The 18,510-nt window shown below is 43.8% G+C and overlaps 1 protein-coding gene across 50 annotated transcripts in view; it reads right to left on the minus strand.

Annotated features, from left to right (window-relative positions):
• Positions 1 to 2,341: 2,341 nt before the first annotated feature.
• The window catches only part of zmiz2 (zinc finger, MIZ-type containing 2), a 35,329-nt gene continuing 19,160 nt past the window's right edge, over positions 2,342 to 18,510 (minus strand). For 2 of the 50 annotated variants that reach the window (XM_090234002.1, XM_090234001.1), the window contains 17 exons: positions 17,337 to 17,505; positions 16,749 to 17,000; positions 16,474 to 16,659; positions 15,555 to 15,632; positions 14,812 to 15,028; positions 14,398 to 14,539; positions 14,165 to 14,243; positions 12,837 to 12,968; positions 12,326 to 12,431; positions 12,041 to 12,198; positions 11,839 to 11,906; positions 11,686 to 11,754; positions 10,418 to 10,659; positions 8,699 to 8,811; positions 3,729 to 3,947; positions 3,292 to 3,328; positions 2,342 to 2,948 (listed from right to left, as the gene is read on the minus strand). In XM_090234002.1, coding sequence (XP_090090128.1) covers positions 2,938 to 2,948; positions 3,292 to 3,328; positions 3,729 to 3,947; positions 8,699 to 8,811; positions 10,418 to 10,659; positions 11,686 to 11,754; positions 11,839 to 11,906; positions 12,041 to 12,198; positions 12,326 to 12,431; positions 12,837 to 12,968; positions 14,165 to 14,243; positions 14,398 to 14,539; positions 14,812 to 15,028; positions 15,555 to 15,632; positions 16,474 to 16,659; positions 16,749 to 17,000; positions 17,337 to 17,505 — 2,278 coding nt within the window. In that variant the 3' untranslated portion in view covers positions 2,342 to 2,937. Of the gene's footprint in view, positions 2,949 to 3,291; positions 3,329 to 3,728; positions 3,948 to 8,698; positions 8,815 to 10,417; positions 10,660 to 11,685; positions 11,755 to 11,838; positions 11,907 to 12,040; positions 12,199 to 12,325; positions 12,432 to 12,836; positions 12,990 to 14,146; positions 14,244 to 14,397; positions 14,540 to 14,811; positions 15,032 to 15,554; positions 15,633 to 16,473; positions 16,660 to 16,748; positions 17,001 to 17,336; positions 17,506 to 18,510 lie in introns of all 50 variants that reach the window. The other 48 variants (XM_090233999.1, XM_090233997.1, XM_090233994.1 and 45 more) reach the window with 27 other exon arrangements.

The following is an 18,510-nucleotide window of genomic DNA, read 5'->3' on the forward strand; positions in this document are numbered from 1 at the left end:
TACACCAGCTAGGGGGACCGAATACAGTAAATAGAAAACTAGGGAAACTTGATCATTCAGAAGTTACATTTTTTACTTAGAAAACGGATGGAAAATATGGAAATCATCTTTAGAAAAACTGGTGTGCAGTTAAATAGGACAATTCAACATTTCATTAATTGTATTATTAACTGACATTAGCCTCTAAGCATCATCATCTAGAGAATAATAAACCATTAAAAATTCTTACATAGCATGTGCTATTCATGTCTCACATAGTAACCATGGCCCATATTCACAAAGCATCTCAGGGCAGGAATGCTTATCTAGGATCTGGTCCATATAATCCATATAATTTTACTCATTATGATCAGAAAATGTGTGAATACAGGCCCCCATATGTCTTCTGACATTATGAATGACACATTTCCTAACTCATAGCCTCTGTTAGTTTAAACACATATAGGACAGATGTGCACAGCTTCACCAACACTTTAATTACTCTAATAACAACAATATTATCATGATTATAAAAAAAAATGAATTGGATACAGATGTTCTTAAACTAAACATTGCACATCCAACATCTGGTGCTCTAAACAGTTAGGCCTACAAACCAATGACAACCTCAGAGGGGTGGGAACAGACAGATAGTCCCCTCAGGCTAAGGACCCAGAGAGAGGAAGCATAAAGGCTGTTTAAACCTTGGAAATTGGTGGTTTTAAATGTGTGTTACTGGAGAGGAAGAGAGAGGGAGGAAGGAATGGAGGGAGAATACACATTCACTCCTTGACATATGGGAAACACATGGTGAGCATAATCTGTCCACCTGTCCTCTCTCCATCAATTCACAGGAGTTCACTTGAGATGCTTCGATCCATTCCCATGGTCTTGAAAGTGTGTGTATATTTGTGCATGTTTAAATGTCTCTGCAGTATAGTTATAAAAGAGAGACAGAGAGTGAGAAGGGAGGAGTGCCAGAGACAGATAAGGGTGCGAGTGAAGGTGAGTTCCCCATGTCTGGCTTATGACACCCCCTCTCAGGGAAAAACAAACAATTCAAACATCTAGTAGTTTCCTTATTTACCAACTGGCCTGATATGAGACACCTCTCTGTCTCAAAAATCCCTCCCATCTCATTTTGTGTGCTGGCTTTGTATGACCTCATCTGTATAGAGACATTAAGGTGTGTACTGTTGGCATTACCCAGGGCCCAGTTTCCTGATGGAACTTGGCTTAATGGTTTTATGTCTGGAGCAGACCAACTGCTTCATTGCATTTTGGTACACCAGAAGTACATCCATTTACAATGGAATGCTGCAGCGCGTTTGTTCTGTGTTGTGCATACATTGGATTTATCCAACATGGGCATCAAATTGTATGCGTAGCAAAAGATGAATGTTGAACTTTTGTTGCTCATATATCAAGTAACAACTTTGGATTACATAATGACTGCAGAATGTATTATGCAGCATTGATGCAACGGCAATGTTGGTCTGTTCCAGGCGTTAAATTATGCACATTTCCTACAACATCGAATAGGTAACGCGTTTCCCAAAACGCAACGTAGATTGAACGGTCGCTAAATGAATCATTGGAGCACTTGTCGATACCGATAGGATCGAAAGAACGGGAGCGCTGCTGTCAGATCAGCTTTCTCCATCCAAATCTTACTTTAACATTATAATTATTTCACAATACTGACGACGGATAAGCTGCTAGAGAAATATTACCGCCTACTGCTGCAAATATTGACGCAGCTTATTCTATTTGGCACATCACTAAGCACGTTAGGCTACACATGAACTATATTGACTAATTACAGACAGTAGCCTAGCCTAAAAGTAGCAAAATAGAACTCGATTGAACATTAAATATATTTGAATATGACTATAATAGGTCTATAGCCTACTTTTTATTTGAATAGTCATCTTGGTTTAATTTGGAAAATGTTCATACGTTGCTTGTTTGTATCAATTGCAAAGACATTGGCAACTTAGTATTTGTATTCAACTTTGTACTGAAGTTTTCGGCGGTCATAGAGATGGATAAACCATGTGATTCTATGATTAGCGAGATCGGTGTAATAAAGTGACGCGGGAGGGTAAAATATTCTAAGCACTTAGCTGTTCTACTAGCGGTCGGAGGCAGGCGATAAATCAGGCCTATGAGCGTTTAAGTGCAATGTTAATAACGATGGTTTTGGGAAAAAGCTCAATAAATTTAACTATTCTCCTATGAAGGTTCTAACGATTAATTTAGCCTTCGATGCTTTTCGGAAACCGGGCCCTGGTGTAAACACTACATATCTTCATTTCAGCATTCATAACTCCCATTTAGAATGAACAACAACAACTCTTAGTTTTATTTATGACACTAAGTAATGTAATGTCATGTCAGAGATCCACTGTCTGTTTCTCGTTTATTGACAAGTTCCACAATCATAAATACACAATGGAAAGTCAACATAACACTTAATTTTTCTGGTTTCTAAAAAGGTCCTTTAAAAAGTTGAAAATCCTTCGGCTTGTGATTTTTTAAGAACATTACAGTTATAGTGGCTGGCCAGTGCAGGCAGTCCCAGTTTTCACTGGATTATTCTTTTTTCATTTATTTGATGGATCCAGAGTGCAAAGGGATGCTTTATAATGAGTCTAAAAACACTACAGTCTTGACAGAGTTTCCAGACAGAGAAAGTAATGTCTGTCTCTCACTACCCTCTGCACCTTCCTGTTGGTCTGGTCCACAGAGGGTAGGGATGGGCAGGCATGGGGTAGAAAAACATGAATCCCTCTCTGTCCCGTCCCCTCCCCCCTCTCAATAGGATGAAGCTGTCCCTAAACGAGGAAGAAAGTGAGTCTTCAGTTGTTCTCGAACAGAGAGAGCAGGTCATCGTTGCTGTTGCTAGGTAGATCTGGAGGACCTAGGTAGGACAACAGCTCATCTGGATTGGTCAGCTCAGGGAGAAGCTGGAGAGGGGGAACAAAGAGAAAGAGAAGGGAGAGAAAGTGTTATTGTTGTTATTGTTGCTTTAACGTTTTCCTTCGCTTTTCATGCCAATAAAGCGTCTTGAATTAAAATAAATGGATTTTGAAAAAGCAGAGAGAAAGGGGTAGAGAGAGAAAGAGAGAGAGAAAGGTTTGTTTGTGGCACATGGATGTGGCAAAAAACAAGCTCTTTCCAAGAGTGAAGGTAGCTTCAGTTCGACATGCCCAATATAACTCAATCTACAGTATCGCTGAACGAGCAGCTAGCTGGCTTTCTGTGTGGTTGCCTTACGGTTGTCTAACGGTTGTCTTATGGTTGTCTTACGGTTGTCGAAGTAGAATGATCTGTGGAAGTTCCTCCCCTGCAACCGGTTCACCCCGTCCCCAGTGAAAGAGGGAGGGTGGGGGTTAGTATAAAACCACCCACATGGGCCCAGATCCAATGTCCCACCAGCAATATCACTTAGGATGTATGCCCAATATAGGACTTGGTAATGGCATCGCATGCATCACATGTACACACTTAACTTAAACCTGCATGAATCATAACCACTTCCTCATTGGTGTTGCATTTTCAAACCAATGTGTACCTTACAGATTTGCAAAGTGGATGTTTTCTATCGCAGCGGTTGCCCAATCTCACAAGGAGAAAACTTGTTTTTGCCATATCTGTATCGGCTATCATTGTGTCTAGAAAATATCAGTTATCGGTATCGGACACCATTTCCATATGGGTGTGACAGGGCTAAGGTGGTGACTTACGTCCAGGGTGTGATCCGCTCCCTCTCCTCCTCCCGCTCCACCCAGGCCGAACGAACCCTCCGTCTGCAGCCGGGCATTCTGGGTATTGGAGTTCCGCTGCTGCATCTGTCCGCCAACGCCGCCTCCGATACTCTGGTTACCGTGGACACCCTGCTGGTGCTGCTGCTGTTGTTGCTGCAGGGCATTATGGGAAGGGTCCATACGGCCAGAGTGGGACATCTGATGGAGAGCGAAAGAGAAAGGGAAGAGAGGGATAGGAAGGGAGAAAGAGAACATTGAGTTTCACATTGTATGATGTTATTTGGAGGTTACGTTCAGGGCAGGTGCGAAAGAATCCTTCACGACTTTTTCTCCACAGTCTGTGTGTGTGACAAGAGAGAGAGAGAGAAGTGAAGAGGAGGAATGGTGGATGCTTTGTGCCCTCTCTAAAATACTTTCTTGGACAGCTGAGCAGCTGTCTGTGACAGGCGTGAGCGCCTGCAGGTGTGTGTGTGTGTGTGTGTGTGTGTGTGTAAATACTGTCTCCTCCAGGCCCAGTCAAAAGGCTCTTCACTGTACACACAAGCCAGAAGGGCTTGACAGTCACTCTTAGAGAACTTAGATAAATACATCACTTTATATAAACGTGCGCACGCACACAAAGTAGCCTCACGCAAAACTAATGTAACATGGTCAATCAGCTGATGCCTTTATTCAAAGCCACTTACGGTGAACACAAACACACGATATTCACCCTACTCAGGATCCACCTAACTGCCGTTTCCAACTGTACCATTGGAACCACAGCAAGACAGTGTTTGTGTGTCTCTGATTTACTACTCTACTGTGTCAATGGTTGAATCTCAAATGGCACCCAATTCCCTATATAGTTCACTACTATTGACCAGGGCTGTAGGGCTCTGTTCATATGTAGTGTACTATAGGGTATAGGGTGCCATTTGGGACGTACTCGATGTGTGTAATTGGAAGCACGAGATAGTCATCTGATATTGGACACATTCTCAGGAGATACTCCATTACCATACTACTGCTACTTTTAGTCACTGCCTGTCAGACACTTTAAGATGTCCAATATGTACATATGCTATTATATGCAATTATAATATATTAGAGAATTTAGTCCTAACAAGTGTGCATCGGATAAGGGCACATTCCATTGAAGTTAACGGCAGTATTACATATAGCATAATATACAGTCCCAGTCAAAAGTTTGGACACCTACTCATTCAAGGGGTTTTCTTTATTTTTACTATTTTCTTCATTGTAGAATAATAGTGAAGACATCAGAACTATCAAATAACACATACACTGCCAATTTTGCAGGTTTTCCTACTTACAAAGCATGTAGAGGTCTGTAATTTTTTATCATAGGTACACTTGTTCTTCATGATGCTCTCTGCGCTTTTGACGGACCTCTGAGACTATCACAGTGCAGGTGCATTTATACAGAGACTTGATTACACACAGGTGGATTGTATTTATCATCATTAGTCATTTAGGTCAACATTGGATCATTCAGAGATCCTCACTGAACTTCTGGAGAGAGTTTGCTGCACTGAAACTAAGGGGGCTGAATAATTTTGCACTCCCAATTTTTCAGTTTTTGATTTGTTAAAAAAGTTTGAAATATCCAATAAATGTCGTTCCACTTCATGATTGTGTCCCACTTGTTGTTGATTCTTTACAAAAAAATACAGTTTTATATCTTTATGTTTGAAGCCTGAAATGTGGCAAAAGGTCGCACAGTTCAAGGGGGCCGAATACTTTCGCAAGGCACTGTATATATAATATGTAATATATATATATATATATATAATATATAATATATATATATTAATATTAATATATATAATATATATATATATAATATTAATATATATAATATATATATATAATATATATATATATAATATATATTATATATATATAATATATATATATATAATATATATATATATATATATATATATAATATATATATAATATATATATATATAATATAATATATATATATAATATATAGGCAAAACATGCCAATATATCCAGCAAACATCAGCTTCGAGGGCACTATCACTTTTATACAACCGGTTATCAACATATTCAAATAATGATTAACATTTTCATAAAAAAATATATTTTGATGAATTTATTCATACTATTTAATCTTTCCACAAGATACAGTCCTGACAAAAATCTAGGGTTGCTACCCAAGCCTGATGGTCGTTTGTTCTATTGGCTAACTACGGCTAACTTAGTCACGTCAAACAGTGCAGCCAGTATAACAACAAAGTAGCTGAATTTGCATAAGCTCTTTTCTAGTGACATTTGTTTGGATACAGTGCATTCATAAAGTATTCAGACCCCTTGACTTTTCACACATTTTGCTACGTTACAGCAACTTTGGCAGCAATTACAGCCTCAAGTCTTCTTGGGTATGACACCACAAGCTTGGCACACCTTTATTTGGGGAGTTTCTCCCATTATTCTCTGCAGTTCCTCTCAAGCTCCATCAGGTTGAAATAGCTGCACAGCTATTTTCAGGTCTCTCCAGAGATGTTAGATAAGGTTCAAGTCCGGGATCTGGCAGGGCCGCTCAAGGACATTCAGAAACTTGTCCCGAAGCTACTCCTGCATTGCCTTGGATGTGTGCTTAGGGTTGTTGTCTTGTTGGAAGGTGAACCTTCACCCCAGTGAGGTCCTACGCGCTCTGGAACAGGTTTTCATCAATGATCTCTTTTTACTTTGCCTCGTTCATCCTTTCCTCGATTCTGACTAGACTCCCAGTCCTTGCAGCTAAAAAAAAAAAACATCCCTACAGCATTATGCAGCCACCCCCCATGCTTCACCGTAGCAATGTTGACAGGTTCGCCGAAGGGCATGACGCTTAGCATTCAGGCCAAAGAGTTCAATCTTGGTTTCATCAGATCAGAGAATCTTGTTTCTCATGGTCAGAGTCCTTTAGGTGCCTTTTGGCAAACTCCAAGCGGGCTGTCATGTTCCTTTTACTGAGGAGTGGCTTCCGTCTGGCCACTCTACCATAAAGGCCTGATTGGTGGAGTGCTGCAGAGATGGGAGAACTTTCCAGAAGGACAACCATCTCCACAGAGGAACTCTGGAGCTCTGTCAGAGTGACCACCGGGTTCTTGGTCACCTCTCTGACCAAGGCCTTTCTCCCCCGGTTGCTCAGTTCGGCCGGGCGGCCAGCTCTAGGAAGAGTCTTGGTGGTTCTTCTTCTATTTAAAAATGGAGGCCACTGTGTTCTTGGGGAACTTCAATGCTGCAGACATTTTTTGGTACCCTTCCCCATTCCTTCAACCTCATGGCTTGGTTATGGCTCTGACATGCACTGTCAACTGTGGGACCTTATATGGACAGGTGTGTGCCTTTCCAAATCATGTCCAATCAATTGAATTTACCACGGGTGGACTCCAATCAAGTTGTAGAAACATCTCAAGGATGATCAATGGAAACAGGATGCACCTGAGCTCAATTTCAAGTCTCATAGCAAAGGGGCTGAATGCTTAGGTAAATAAGGTTTGTTTTTATTTTTAATACATTTGTAAAATAAAAAAATAAAAACAGTTTTTGCATTTTCATTATGGGTTATTGTGTGTTGATTGATGAGAATGGTTTAAAATACTTTTTGTTGTTGAATAAAGCTGTATATTAACTTAACAAAATGTGGAAAAAGGAGTCTGAAGGCTTTCCGAATGCACTGTACATCCATAACAATGAGCCAATGATACACGATTTCACCTGGCATAGAAAATGTGCTCACCAGGACACTGTTGTTCGAGAGCTAGCCAACAATACAGCTAACACAATCACTTCAAACTGAAGCTAGAAAGATTGCAAACTAGCTGCACTTTGTTTCATTTGACCTGTTTTCTATTGATAGTTATTTGGTGTGTGTGTGTGTGTGTGTGTGTGTGTGTGTATCTCCATAAAAATTATGCAGATTCATGATTTTGACCTGTTGAGAAAAGTAGCCTGCATGTTGGGCTCATCCCAACACGTTCATTACTATGGGACAGCTGGAGACCGAATTTGAATATTGAAACAATGTTGCAAATGTCAGAGAGACAGACAGCAAGGTTTATACATATCCCAGTGGTTACTTGTGGAATAGAAACCAGCTGGAATGCGGTTTAACCAATGAGAATTCAGGATTAGACACACCCGTTGTATATTGCTTACATATATTATTCTAGTGGATGTATCACACTTACGCTGACCCTTGTTACATTTATTTTTACAAGTAGCACGTGTGTGCAAAAGCTGAATAATGTAGGCGCACAGTAATTCAGGAGCACAATGAAAAATATTTGAGATATTACATCTAGAATCCTTCAATCTTTCTAGGCGCACTGGTGCTCCTAAACACAAATTCTAGGTCACACAGCAAAATATTTAGGCGCATATGCGAGTAAAATGGTCACACTGTAGAGCCCTGTGCACATAATTTAGTAAATCCAAGGGAGATAATGGGAAGTCTAAGACTAGGCACCCAGAATATTGCGTGGTTCACATTCCCAACAGATAAACATCATATGTGTATAGTTCACTTTCCTGGACTGAAACAACTTTATATCCATTTCGATTGTATCAAATCAAACTAATTAATTCCATTAACTGAAAAGATAATGGAAAATAAATTAGAAGATTAAGTGCTTGTTTCAGGATAACATTTTTTGCCAATGCTTTCGAAGTATGTCCATTTGGACTTTCATGTTCACCCATCTCGTTCAGCTCCGCTGTTATCCATTAAGTGACCTAATTGGAGCCTGTGATGTAGGAACATCAGTGTGTACTTTGACCCTGTGTTTGTGTGTGTTTCTTCACTGCCTTTCTAACCCAGTCAGACATTAGGCCATTCACTTTCAGACCCTGCCTGACTGACTTGAAATGGAATCTACCCCGGAACCATATCACTGTAGCCCGAGGGGATCTGTGTGTGTGTGTGTGTTTACCTGGTCCTGCTGGTAGATGTTAGGTGGTCCAGGGGAGGTGAAGTCTCTCAGGGTTGGAGTTCCAGGGGTGTTGGGGAACTCAGAGAAGCCTGACTGGCTGGAGTATCCTTGACCTGCTGGATGAACAACACAGGACAGACACAGGTGGAAGTCTTGTGTTGCAAAAAACTATTTCAATTGTAACTAATAGGAGGCAATATAATTAATTTGCTGTGCAGTACCAGTCAAAAGATATGACACACCTACTCATTCACGGGTTTGCCTTTAGTTTTGACTATTGTCTACATTGTAGAATAATAGTGAAGATATCAAAACTATGAAATAACACATGAAATCATGTAGTAACCAAAAATGTATATATTTTATATTTGAGACTCTTCAAAGTAGCCACCCTTTGCCTTGATGACAGCTTTACACTCTTGGCATTCTCTCAACCAGCTTCACCTGGAATGCTTTTTCAACAGTCTTGAAGGACTTCCCACATATGCAGAGCACTTGTTGGTTTCTTTTCATTCACTCTGCGGCCCAACTCATCCCAAAACATTTCAATTGGGTTGAGGTCAGGTGATTGTGGAGGCCAGGTCATCTGATCCAGCACTTCATCACTCTCCTTCTTGGTCAAATAGCCCTTACACAGCCTGGAGGTGTGTTGGGTCATTGTGCTGTTGAAAAACAATTGATAGTCCCACTAAGAATAAACCAGCTAGGATGGCGTATCGCTGCAGAATGCTGTGCTGGTTAAGTGTGCCTTGAATTCTAAATAAATCACAGTGTCACCAGCAAAGCACCTCCACAGCATCACACCTCCTCCTCCATGCTTCACGGTGGGAACCACACATGCAGCGGTCATCCGTTCACATATTCTGCGTCTCAAAAAGACAGCAGTTGGAACGAAAAATATCAAATTTCCATTAGACCAGCTTTCCACTGGTCTAATGTCCATTGCTCGTGTTTCTTGGCCCAAGAAAGTCTCTTCTTCTTATTGGTGTCCTTTAGTTGTGGTTCCTTTGCAGCAATTCAACCATGAAGGCCTGATTCACGCAGTCTCCTCTGAACAGCCGATGTTGAGATGTGTCGGTTACTTGAACTCTGTGAAGCATTTATTTGGGCTGCAATCTGAGGTGCAGTTAAATCTCATGAACTTATCCTCTGCAGTAGAGGTAACCGTCTTCCTTTCCTTCGCCGGTCCTCATGAGAGCCAGTTTCATCATAGCACTAGCGACTGCACTTCAAGAAACTTTCAGTTCTTGAAATGTTCCGTATTGCCTGACCTTCATGTCTTAAAGTAATGATGGACTTTGCTTATTTGAGCTGTTCTTGCCATAATATGGGCTTGGTATTTTACCAAACAGGGCTATCTTCTGTATATCACACCTACCTTGTTACAACACAACTGACTGGCTCAAACCATTAAGAAGGAAAGAATTTACACAAATTAACTTTTAACAAGTCACACCTGTTAATTGAAATGCATTCCAGATGACTACCTCATGAACCTGGTTGAGAGAATGCCAAGAGTGTGCAGTCTGTCAAGGCAAAGGGTGGCTACTTTGAAGAATCTTAAATATAAAATATATTTTGATTTGTTTAACACTTTTTTGGTTACTACATGATTCCATGTGTTATTTCATAGCTTTGATGTCTTAAGAAAAACCCAGTAATGAGTAGGTGTGTCAACTTTTGACTGGTACTGAATGTGTGTGCCTGTCTCCTCCCTACCTTGGCTGTTGTAGTCAGGTGTGTTCCTGCCCCCAGGTGGTAGACCCTGGTAGGGCGAGGAGGCCGGTCCCAGGGCAGCTATCATCTCCATGACATTGGGCATCATCATGTGACTGGGGCTGACCGTCCGGCAGCGCTTCAACACAGGCCCGTCTGCTTCCTCCTTTATGTGGATGTCTGGTTTAATGGGCACCGGCCTCCAGCCACACACTGGATCAATGGTGATCTCCTCATAGTCCGAGCTGAGGAGGGAAGAGGGGGAGAGAAAGGTTAGTGAATGAAGAGAAAGAAGGTGAGAAAGATGAAGGGCCCATTTCAAGGACACCTAACTTTAGACCTCATTCTGGCTAAGTTAATGAAGAACTAAAAATGGACATAGGAAAGGCAAATTCAGATTAGACCTCAAAGCTAGTTCCACTTCTCATGTATTTAAATTCTTCCCTTTTAAATGGACACCAGGTGGGTGTAATTCATTATCAGGTAGAACAGAAAACCAGCAGTAGTCTGGTCCTCCAGGCACAGATATGAACACCCCTGTAGTAGGGGATGTGTACACAGACACACATACACACATTTTTTTCTTCTATCCTTGTGGGGACCTAAAACTGATTCCCATTCAAAATCCTATTTTTCCTAACCCCTAACCTGACCCAACCATTCACCCCTAACCCAACCCTTACCATTCACCCCTAACCCGACCTTTACCATTCACCCCTAACCCGACCCTTACCATTCACCCCTAACCCGACCCTTACCATTCACCCCTAACCCGACCCTTACCATTCACCCCTAACCCGACCCTTACCATTCACCCCTAACCCGACCCTTACCATTCACCCCTAACCCGACCCTTACCATTCACCCCTAACCCGACCCTTACCATTCACCCCTAACCCGACCCTTACCATTCACCCCTAACCCGACCCTTACCATTCACCCCTAACCCGACCCTTACCATTCACCCCTAACCCGACCCTTACCATTCACCCCTAACCCGACCCTTACCATTCACCCCTAACCCGACCCTTACCATTCACCCCTAACCCGACCCTTACCATTCACCCCTAACCCGACCCTTACCATTCACCCCTCACCCTTACTGGAACTCTAAACCCTAAGCTTAAACTAGCATTTGTCCTCATGGGGATTTGGGAAATGTCCCTACGAGGGAGAATTGTCCTTGTTTTACTATTCTTGTGGGGACTTTGGGGGATTTTAGGTCCCCACAAGGATAGAAGGACCCCTCCCCCCCACACACACACACTTACTTCTGTATGTAAATTAGAATCCCCAGCATGTACTGGTCCACTTCTAGTCCCTCCAGTAGAGCGCTTTTACTGTGGAGTGGAGACACGGTCAGGTTAACTAAGAAACAACAGGTCTACCTATGGGAAAAACAGCAAATGGTTGTGTTAACCTACTTGCACACAGGGCATCTCCAGGTCCCTCTCTCACAGTTCAACTGCAGGTACGACTCCAGGTCAAAACACTGCAGAGAGAGAGAGACAGACAGACGTTTAGGGTGTGTGTGTGTGTCTCTCACCTGGATGTTTAGAGTTATAGTATGTAAGTTCTTGTGGGTGTATGTGTATGTTTTCACCAGTGTGCGTGTGTCTCGCTCACCTGGATATGTCTACAGTCGTGTCCCCGAGCGGGCAGCTGGATGCGTCTGAAGGTGATGGGACATTTCAGAGAGACTTTGATGGCTGTCTGCTCCACACCATCCTCTCCGTTCAGCCCTGTGGTTCCAGGGATGGTCCCACTATTGAAGTTCCTCTTAACTGAGGAGAGGGACATGGCGGGGGAGGAGACAAGGCAGGCCAGAAAATAGGTGAGAATTGCGACAAAGTCTGTCTTTCTGAGCCCCAACCAGGCAGTCAATCAAGTGTGTGTGTGTGTTCCACTCACTCTTAGACACACAGTGCTCTGCGGGCAGTAATCTCTTCTTCATTAAACCTTGCAGAACTGAGCGTACTGATGGCCTGTGGACCAGCTGCAACACAAACAGGTGGGACTGGAGGGAGACAGAGTGAGATGGGGGAGAGAGAGAGACAGGGGGAGGTTCATTTGGATCCTGCATAACACTTATAGACCAACAGATGTGCACATCCAGCATGCAAAATTTGCCAGGTAAAGTACTTTTCTGGCTGTAAACTGGTTGTTAAGATGTCATAAAACCAGATTCCATCCAACCGGTCTCTGTTACAACCAGGTAAACAAAGATTTTTCATGACAAGATCAAGACGTTGTTGCTAAGACCTCATATTTTGGTTTCCTGACCAGATAAAGATTTTATAAAGACGTTAACAAAACATGCTTATAGAACCAGTATACCACCTAACCATGACGTCATTAATGCAAACAGTTTTGCCCACTATACAAAACATGTCCCATGCACCCCCCCCCCCCACCCACTTACGCAGCAGCAGGCGGTGACGGTGATCTGGATGGTGTTGCGTCCCGGCTGACACACCTGCTTGAGGTAGAGGGGCTTGTGGGACGTCTTGTTGTCGCCCCTCTCGATGGTGAGCGGTGTGGCGTTCACACTCACCTGTAAGCAAGGACCAGAAACCTACATGACAGACAGGTGAATGGAGGGTCGGCTAACACGCTAGTCACAGTCGTCACACTGGCCCCAGAGCAGGAGTGCTGATCTATGATCAGGTAACCGCTGTCCATATGATCGTATTAGTTATGAGCTAAAAGGCCAAACGGATCCTAGAGCAACACTCCTACTCTGAGACGATTTATGAACATGGGCCTTGGGCCACCTTCAGTATAGGGTGCAGCATTGTGGAACGTTTGAACAGAAATATGTTGTGTAGAACAGACATCCAGAGTAGAGATATTGAGTAAGAAATACCATATCTACAATGTTCAGTACCTTGTACCCTACTGAATGCTACCCTGTGGCTCAAATGGCTAGCTAATTCACAGTTGTCTTTCATCAACTTGTTAACCCAGAAACCAAGGCTGGATTAACACTAGATCAGGGGTGGGCAACTCCAGTCCTCGAGGGCCTGATTGGTGTCACACTTTCTCCGTCCCTAGCAAACACAGCTGATTAATCAAATGGCATTCTAAACTGAAGATCATGATTAGGTGATTATTGGAGTCAGGTGTGTTCGCTGGGGCAAACATGTGACACCAATCAGGCCATTGAGGACTGGAACTGCCCACCCTTGCACTAAATGAACTCTGCTGAGACTCCACAACAACTTTGAGATTTCGGTGCATGCCAGAATTTGTAACTTTACGCAAGCATAAGTGAGAGCGCTTAGGGGAGCGTAATCCCAGCCTAACCCATTCTGATTTGGATGTGTGTACATGCACATAGATCCAGTTGTATGTGAAGAAAAAAAAAACCCTGCTATCTTGGGAAACGTCTGTTATGCTTTGATCGATCTCTCTGTGTGTGTGTGTATATATTTGAATGGGTACCTGTACGTGTGATTGTACCTGTACGTGTGATTGTACCTGTACGTGTGATTGTACCTGTACGTGTGATTGTACCTGTACGTGTGATTGTACCTGTAAGTGTGATTGTACCTGTAAGTGTGATTGTACCTGTACGTGTGATTGTACCTGTACGTGTGATTGTACCTGTACGTGTGATTGTACCTGTACGTGTGATTGTACCTGTAAGTGTGATTGTACCTGTACGTGTGATTGTACCTGTACGTGTGATTGTACCTGTACGTGTGATTGTACCTGTACGTGTGATTGTACCTGTAAGTGTGATTGTACCTGTACGGAAGCGGGCCAGTTAGTGTTCATCTGCCGGTCCTCATGGTGATAACACTTAAACTGCAGCTCCAGGTCAGGCCTAGGACACACACAGTCAAAAGATTCACGCACGCACACACACCAGTGTCATTAATTAATAATGTGGTAAAACTCTAAACTCCACGGTATTAAAACACACTGGATCACGTCACAGAAACGGCTAAGTGATTGGTTGAGAGGCGGTGGGCTCTGACCTCATCATGAGGGTTTTGTAGACAGAGTCTCGCAGCTGGAAGGCATGGTTGCTGACTGCCAGGTTGTGCTCCAATCGGAACGGCTCCAGCACCACGCCGTCGCGCACCGGGAAGGTCAGCCGCAGGTCGTCGCTAGGGTTACCTAAACAGGGGGAGGGGAATGAGAGTGCACAGGTATTTAACCTATGAATTGGTCCCAGGGTCATTAGGTTCATTAAGGAACACAAAGGAACATTTTGTAAAGGAAAACAAAAATGTGCATTTCTTACTGGACACGTCCAGGCAGTCTCTTCTCATTTCAGTCTGTTTTTTTTCCGGTTTGGTGTCTAATGAACACGACCCAGGTCTCTCTCAATACATTTCCATTAGTCCAATAACATGATAAAGGAGTGTGTGCTGCAGTAAGTATCTCACCAGTGGGGGGCTGTAGGGAGTTGATGTTGGGCTTGATGTCAGGGCCTTGGGGGAGGTAGGGGGGCTTGATGTCAGGGCCTTGGGGGAGGTAGGGGGGCTTGGTGTCCGGTCCAGGCCCACCGGGTGACAGGTAGGGGGGCATGCTGCCTGGAGTCATGGGAGGGGTTGGGTTACCCCCCAAAGGAGAACTGGGGTACCCCGGCATCACTCGGCCACCCTGCTGAGGGAGAGTTTTAAATAGAAGATATCATCATAAGGCTACAATACATAAAGTGAAAGGTGGATACCTTGTCAGTTGTACAACTGAATGCAATCAACTAAAATTGGTCTTCTGCATTTAACCCAACCCCTCTGAATCAGTTACTGTATAACACTACGGCTATAAAGACATGCATGAACACAGATTCAATTGTATATTAATTATTTAATTGTCAACTCTAGTCAACTATTTTTTAGATGAGTAGCATACAGCAATTGTGATTTTAAATTTATTTTTTTACAGACAATCATCTCCGTTGTCCATATTATGTCAACGTATGACTCGCATTGAAAAACCATTTAGCTCAATCTAATTGCTGACACAAAATCCCTGTGTGCCACAGCCTAACACATGTTCTTTATTTGGATCGACAAATTACAATTATATTATAAATTACATTTGCAAAGGACCCAAACATTCCAAAGCAAAGGACCATCTCCTCCACACCGCTAAGCTAGACACACACACACACAAGGTGGCTTACCGCATTGACAGCAGCCTGTGTGAAGGCGTTGTAGCCTCCTGGTGGCATGTTACCCTGCTGCCCATTGTACTGCTGCTCCTGTTTAAACACACACACAATAATCAGTTGTGTTGGATGGAGCGCCAGTAGGAGGCACTCTTAACTCTATTCTAAAAAAAAAATATCCCAATGCCCCAGGGCAGAGATTGGGGACATTGCCCTGTGTAGGGAGCCATCACTAAAGATCCCATGGCACTTATCGTAAGAGTAGGGGTATTATCCTAGGTGTCCTGGCTAAATTCCCAATCTGTCCCTCATATCATCATGGCCACCTAATCATCCCCAGCTTCCAGTTGGCGCATTCATCCCCCTTCCTCTCCCCTGTAACTATTCCCCAGATCGTTGCTGTAAATGAGAATTTGTTCTCAGTCAACTTACCTGGTAAAATAAGGGTTAAATAAAACATGAAAAAATATCAGCACAAGATCAGCATCACCACAGACACTAAGAGGTAGCGGTCAATAACATGTAGCAATTAAGAGCATTTGGCCAGTAACTGAAAAGGTCGCTGGTTCAAAACCCTGAGCAGAGAAAGTGACAAAATCTGTTGGTGCCCTTGAGCAAGGCACTTAACCCTAATTGCTCATGTCATTCGCTCCAGATAATAGCATCTGCTAAATGACAGATGTAAATTAAATGTAAAATACTTACTTTAAAATCTATATTTTTATTAAGGAAAACAGAATTCCATTCCACTTTCATATTTTAAAGCTTTTATTTGTGAACAAAAATGTGAGAGATGAAAGGGAAGTAAAATAAGGTGTAAGCGGGTATCGAACCCCTATTAAATGGAGGACGTGTGTGATCTTGGGTCGGCTGCATTACTGCTAGCCCCTTTCACAAGTTAACCTAAACACAGGAGTGTGATCTCACGGCTTACCTTGTAGTACTGTGCCGGGTTGGGTGGACCTTGCTGGTACTGTGCCATGGGGGGCATGCGCTGGTTGGGGTGGTATGATGGGGACTGGGGCGGGCGCTGCTGGGGGCCGGGGGGGTACTGGAGGGGCTGGCCACCATGGTACGGAGACATGCCCCCTGAACCATACTGTTGCTGCCCTGGGAAACCCTGGGGGAGGGACGGGGGGAGTTTGTAAGCTCATGTTGACACGTGTTAGTGTCTTGCATGTGTTTGCTCTGTGTATATTCTAAGTGTACCTCAGATTGATAGGGGCGTTTGAGCCCCTGTTGTTGACCTGCTGGGTAGCCTGGGTGCTGCTGGGACATCCTCTGGCCCTGACCCTGGGAGGGGTGCGAGGGGTACCCCATGCCCCCCATTGAGGGGTGCTGTCCAGGCCGGGACTGGACCATCCCACTGGGGCTCATCCCCGGGGGGCCGCGGGGCCCACCCTGCTGGGGGCCCGGGTGGGACAGGAACTGGGTACTGTAGGAGGATGGTCCTCCGCCCATCTGAAGAGACAGAAACAAAAAAGAGAAAAAAAAGGAGAGAAACAGACCGATGAAGAGATAGGACTTACAGTGTGGTTTCTCCTCAGAGACAGATTATGTAGACGTGTAAACAGCCTGCTAAAAAATACTTATGTTCTCCCTCTAATCAAGCCCATGTCTCTGGAGTCTGGAGCGTGTGTGGGTGTGGCAGAGCTAGTTCCTGCTCTGTCCTGCAGGGTGTGTAATGAGCTCTAACAATGAACCAAACAGAAGCACAATATCCCCCCCAATAAATGGTTTAAGAAATAGCCCACTATTTAGAGGAAAGCTCACACAAGGTAAGGTGGAGCCGCTTACCTGGCCGTAGTTCATTTCCTGGTTCTGCTTCTCCTGGATGGCGGCAACTGTTGCCGTGGCAGTGGCGGTTGCCGTGGCAGCAGCGGCGGCAACAGCAGCGGCAGCAGCCTGGGTGAAGTCAGAGGGGGGGCGTTGGCCCATTCCCCCTCCACCACCATTATTAGAGTAACTAAGATACACACAGAGAGAGGGAGAGAGAGAGGGGGATAGAAAGTGAGAATTATTTGCAACTCACTCCATAGTGGCCAAGCACAATGAGTGTTGATTGTGTGTGTGTGGCTTGCTCGGAGATGTGGGTGGGACTCCCTCTCTGATACACGTAGCTCTTGTTCTGACTCCATGAAGAACCCCCCACAGACAGCAGTGACGCAGCCTGCTGCTTTGACAGAGACACACAGCGACATAGGGAAGATCTCAATTGCATACTCCTCACGTCCCCTCTCCTCCCCTCTTTCTCAAAACCCATTGGAGGACAAGGCCAGAGGGGAGGGACCTCCGTCTTTCTCATTCAATGGGTTTTGAGAAGCAGACGAGGAGAGAACGTGGATCTTCCCATAGCACTATGACTCACTCACACAGCATAAATAAACCTTCCTCCACCAGTGGAGTCTCCATGGGAGAATCTCAAGGGCATTTCCTTGATTCCTTCTCAAAACCAATTGGATGACAAGATCAGAGGGTATGGACCTCTGCTCTGTCCTTCTCAACAAATGGGCTTTGAGAGGAAGAGGAAACCAAATCAAATGCAATTCAAATTCTCCCCATGTGTCTGACTGACTGGAGCCCTGGGTTGTGTTCATTCAGCTAATGAAACTTTACACATTTTGTAATGGAGAAGAAAAGTTCAGGGTTGTATTCATTAGCACAAACCTTATTGTATTTGCATTTATTATGGATCCCCATAAGCTGCTGCAAAAGCAGCAGCAGCTACTCTTCCTGGGGTCCAGCAAAATTATGGCAGTTTATATCATTTTAAAACATTACATTCACAGATTTCACAACACAGTGCGCCCTCAGGCTCCTACTCCACCACTACCACATATCTACAGTAATAAATCAATGTGTGTGTATAGTGCGTGTGTGTATGCATGAGTCTGTGCCAATGTTTATGTTGCTTCATAGTCCCCGCTGTTCCATAAGGTGTTTTTTAAATCTAATTTTACTGCTGGTGTCA

The sequence above is a fragment of the Oncorhynchus mykiss genome, chromosome 5 (assembly GCF_057628025.1).
Source record: "Oncorhynchus mykiss isolate SJ-2025 chromosome 5, ASM5762802v1, whole genome shotgun sequence".
Classification (NCBI taxonomy): Eukaryota; Metazoa; Chordata; class Actinopteri; order Salmoniformes; family Salmonidae; genus Oncorhynchus; species Oncorhynchus mykiss.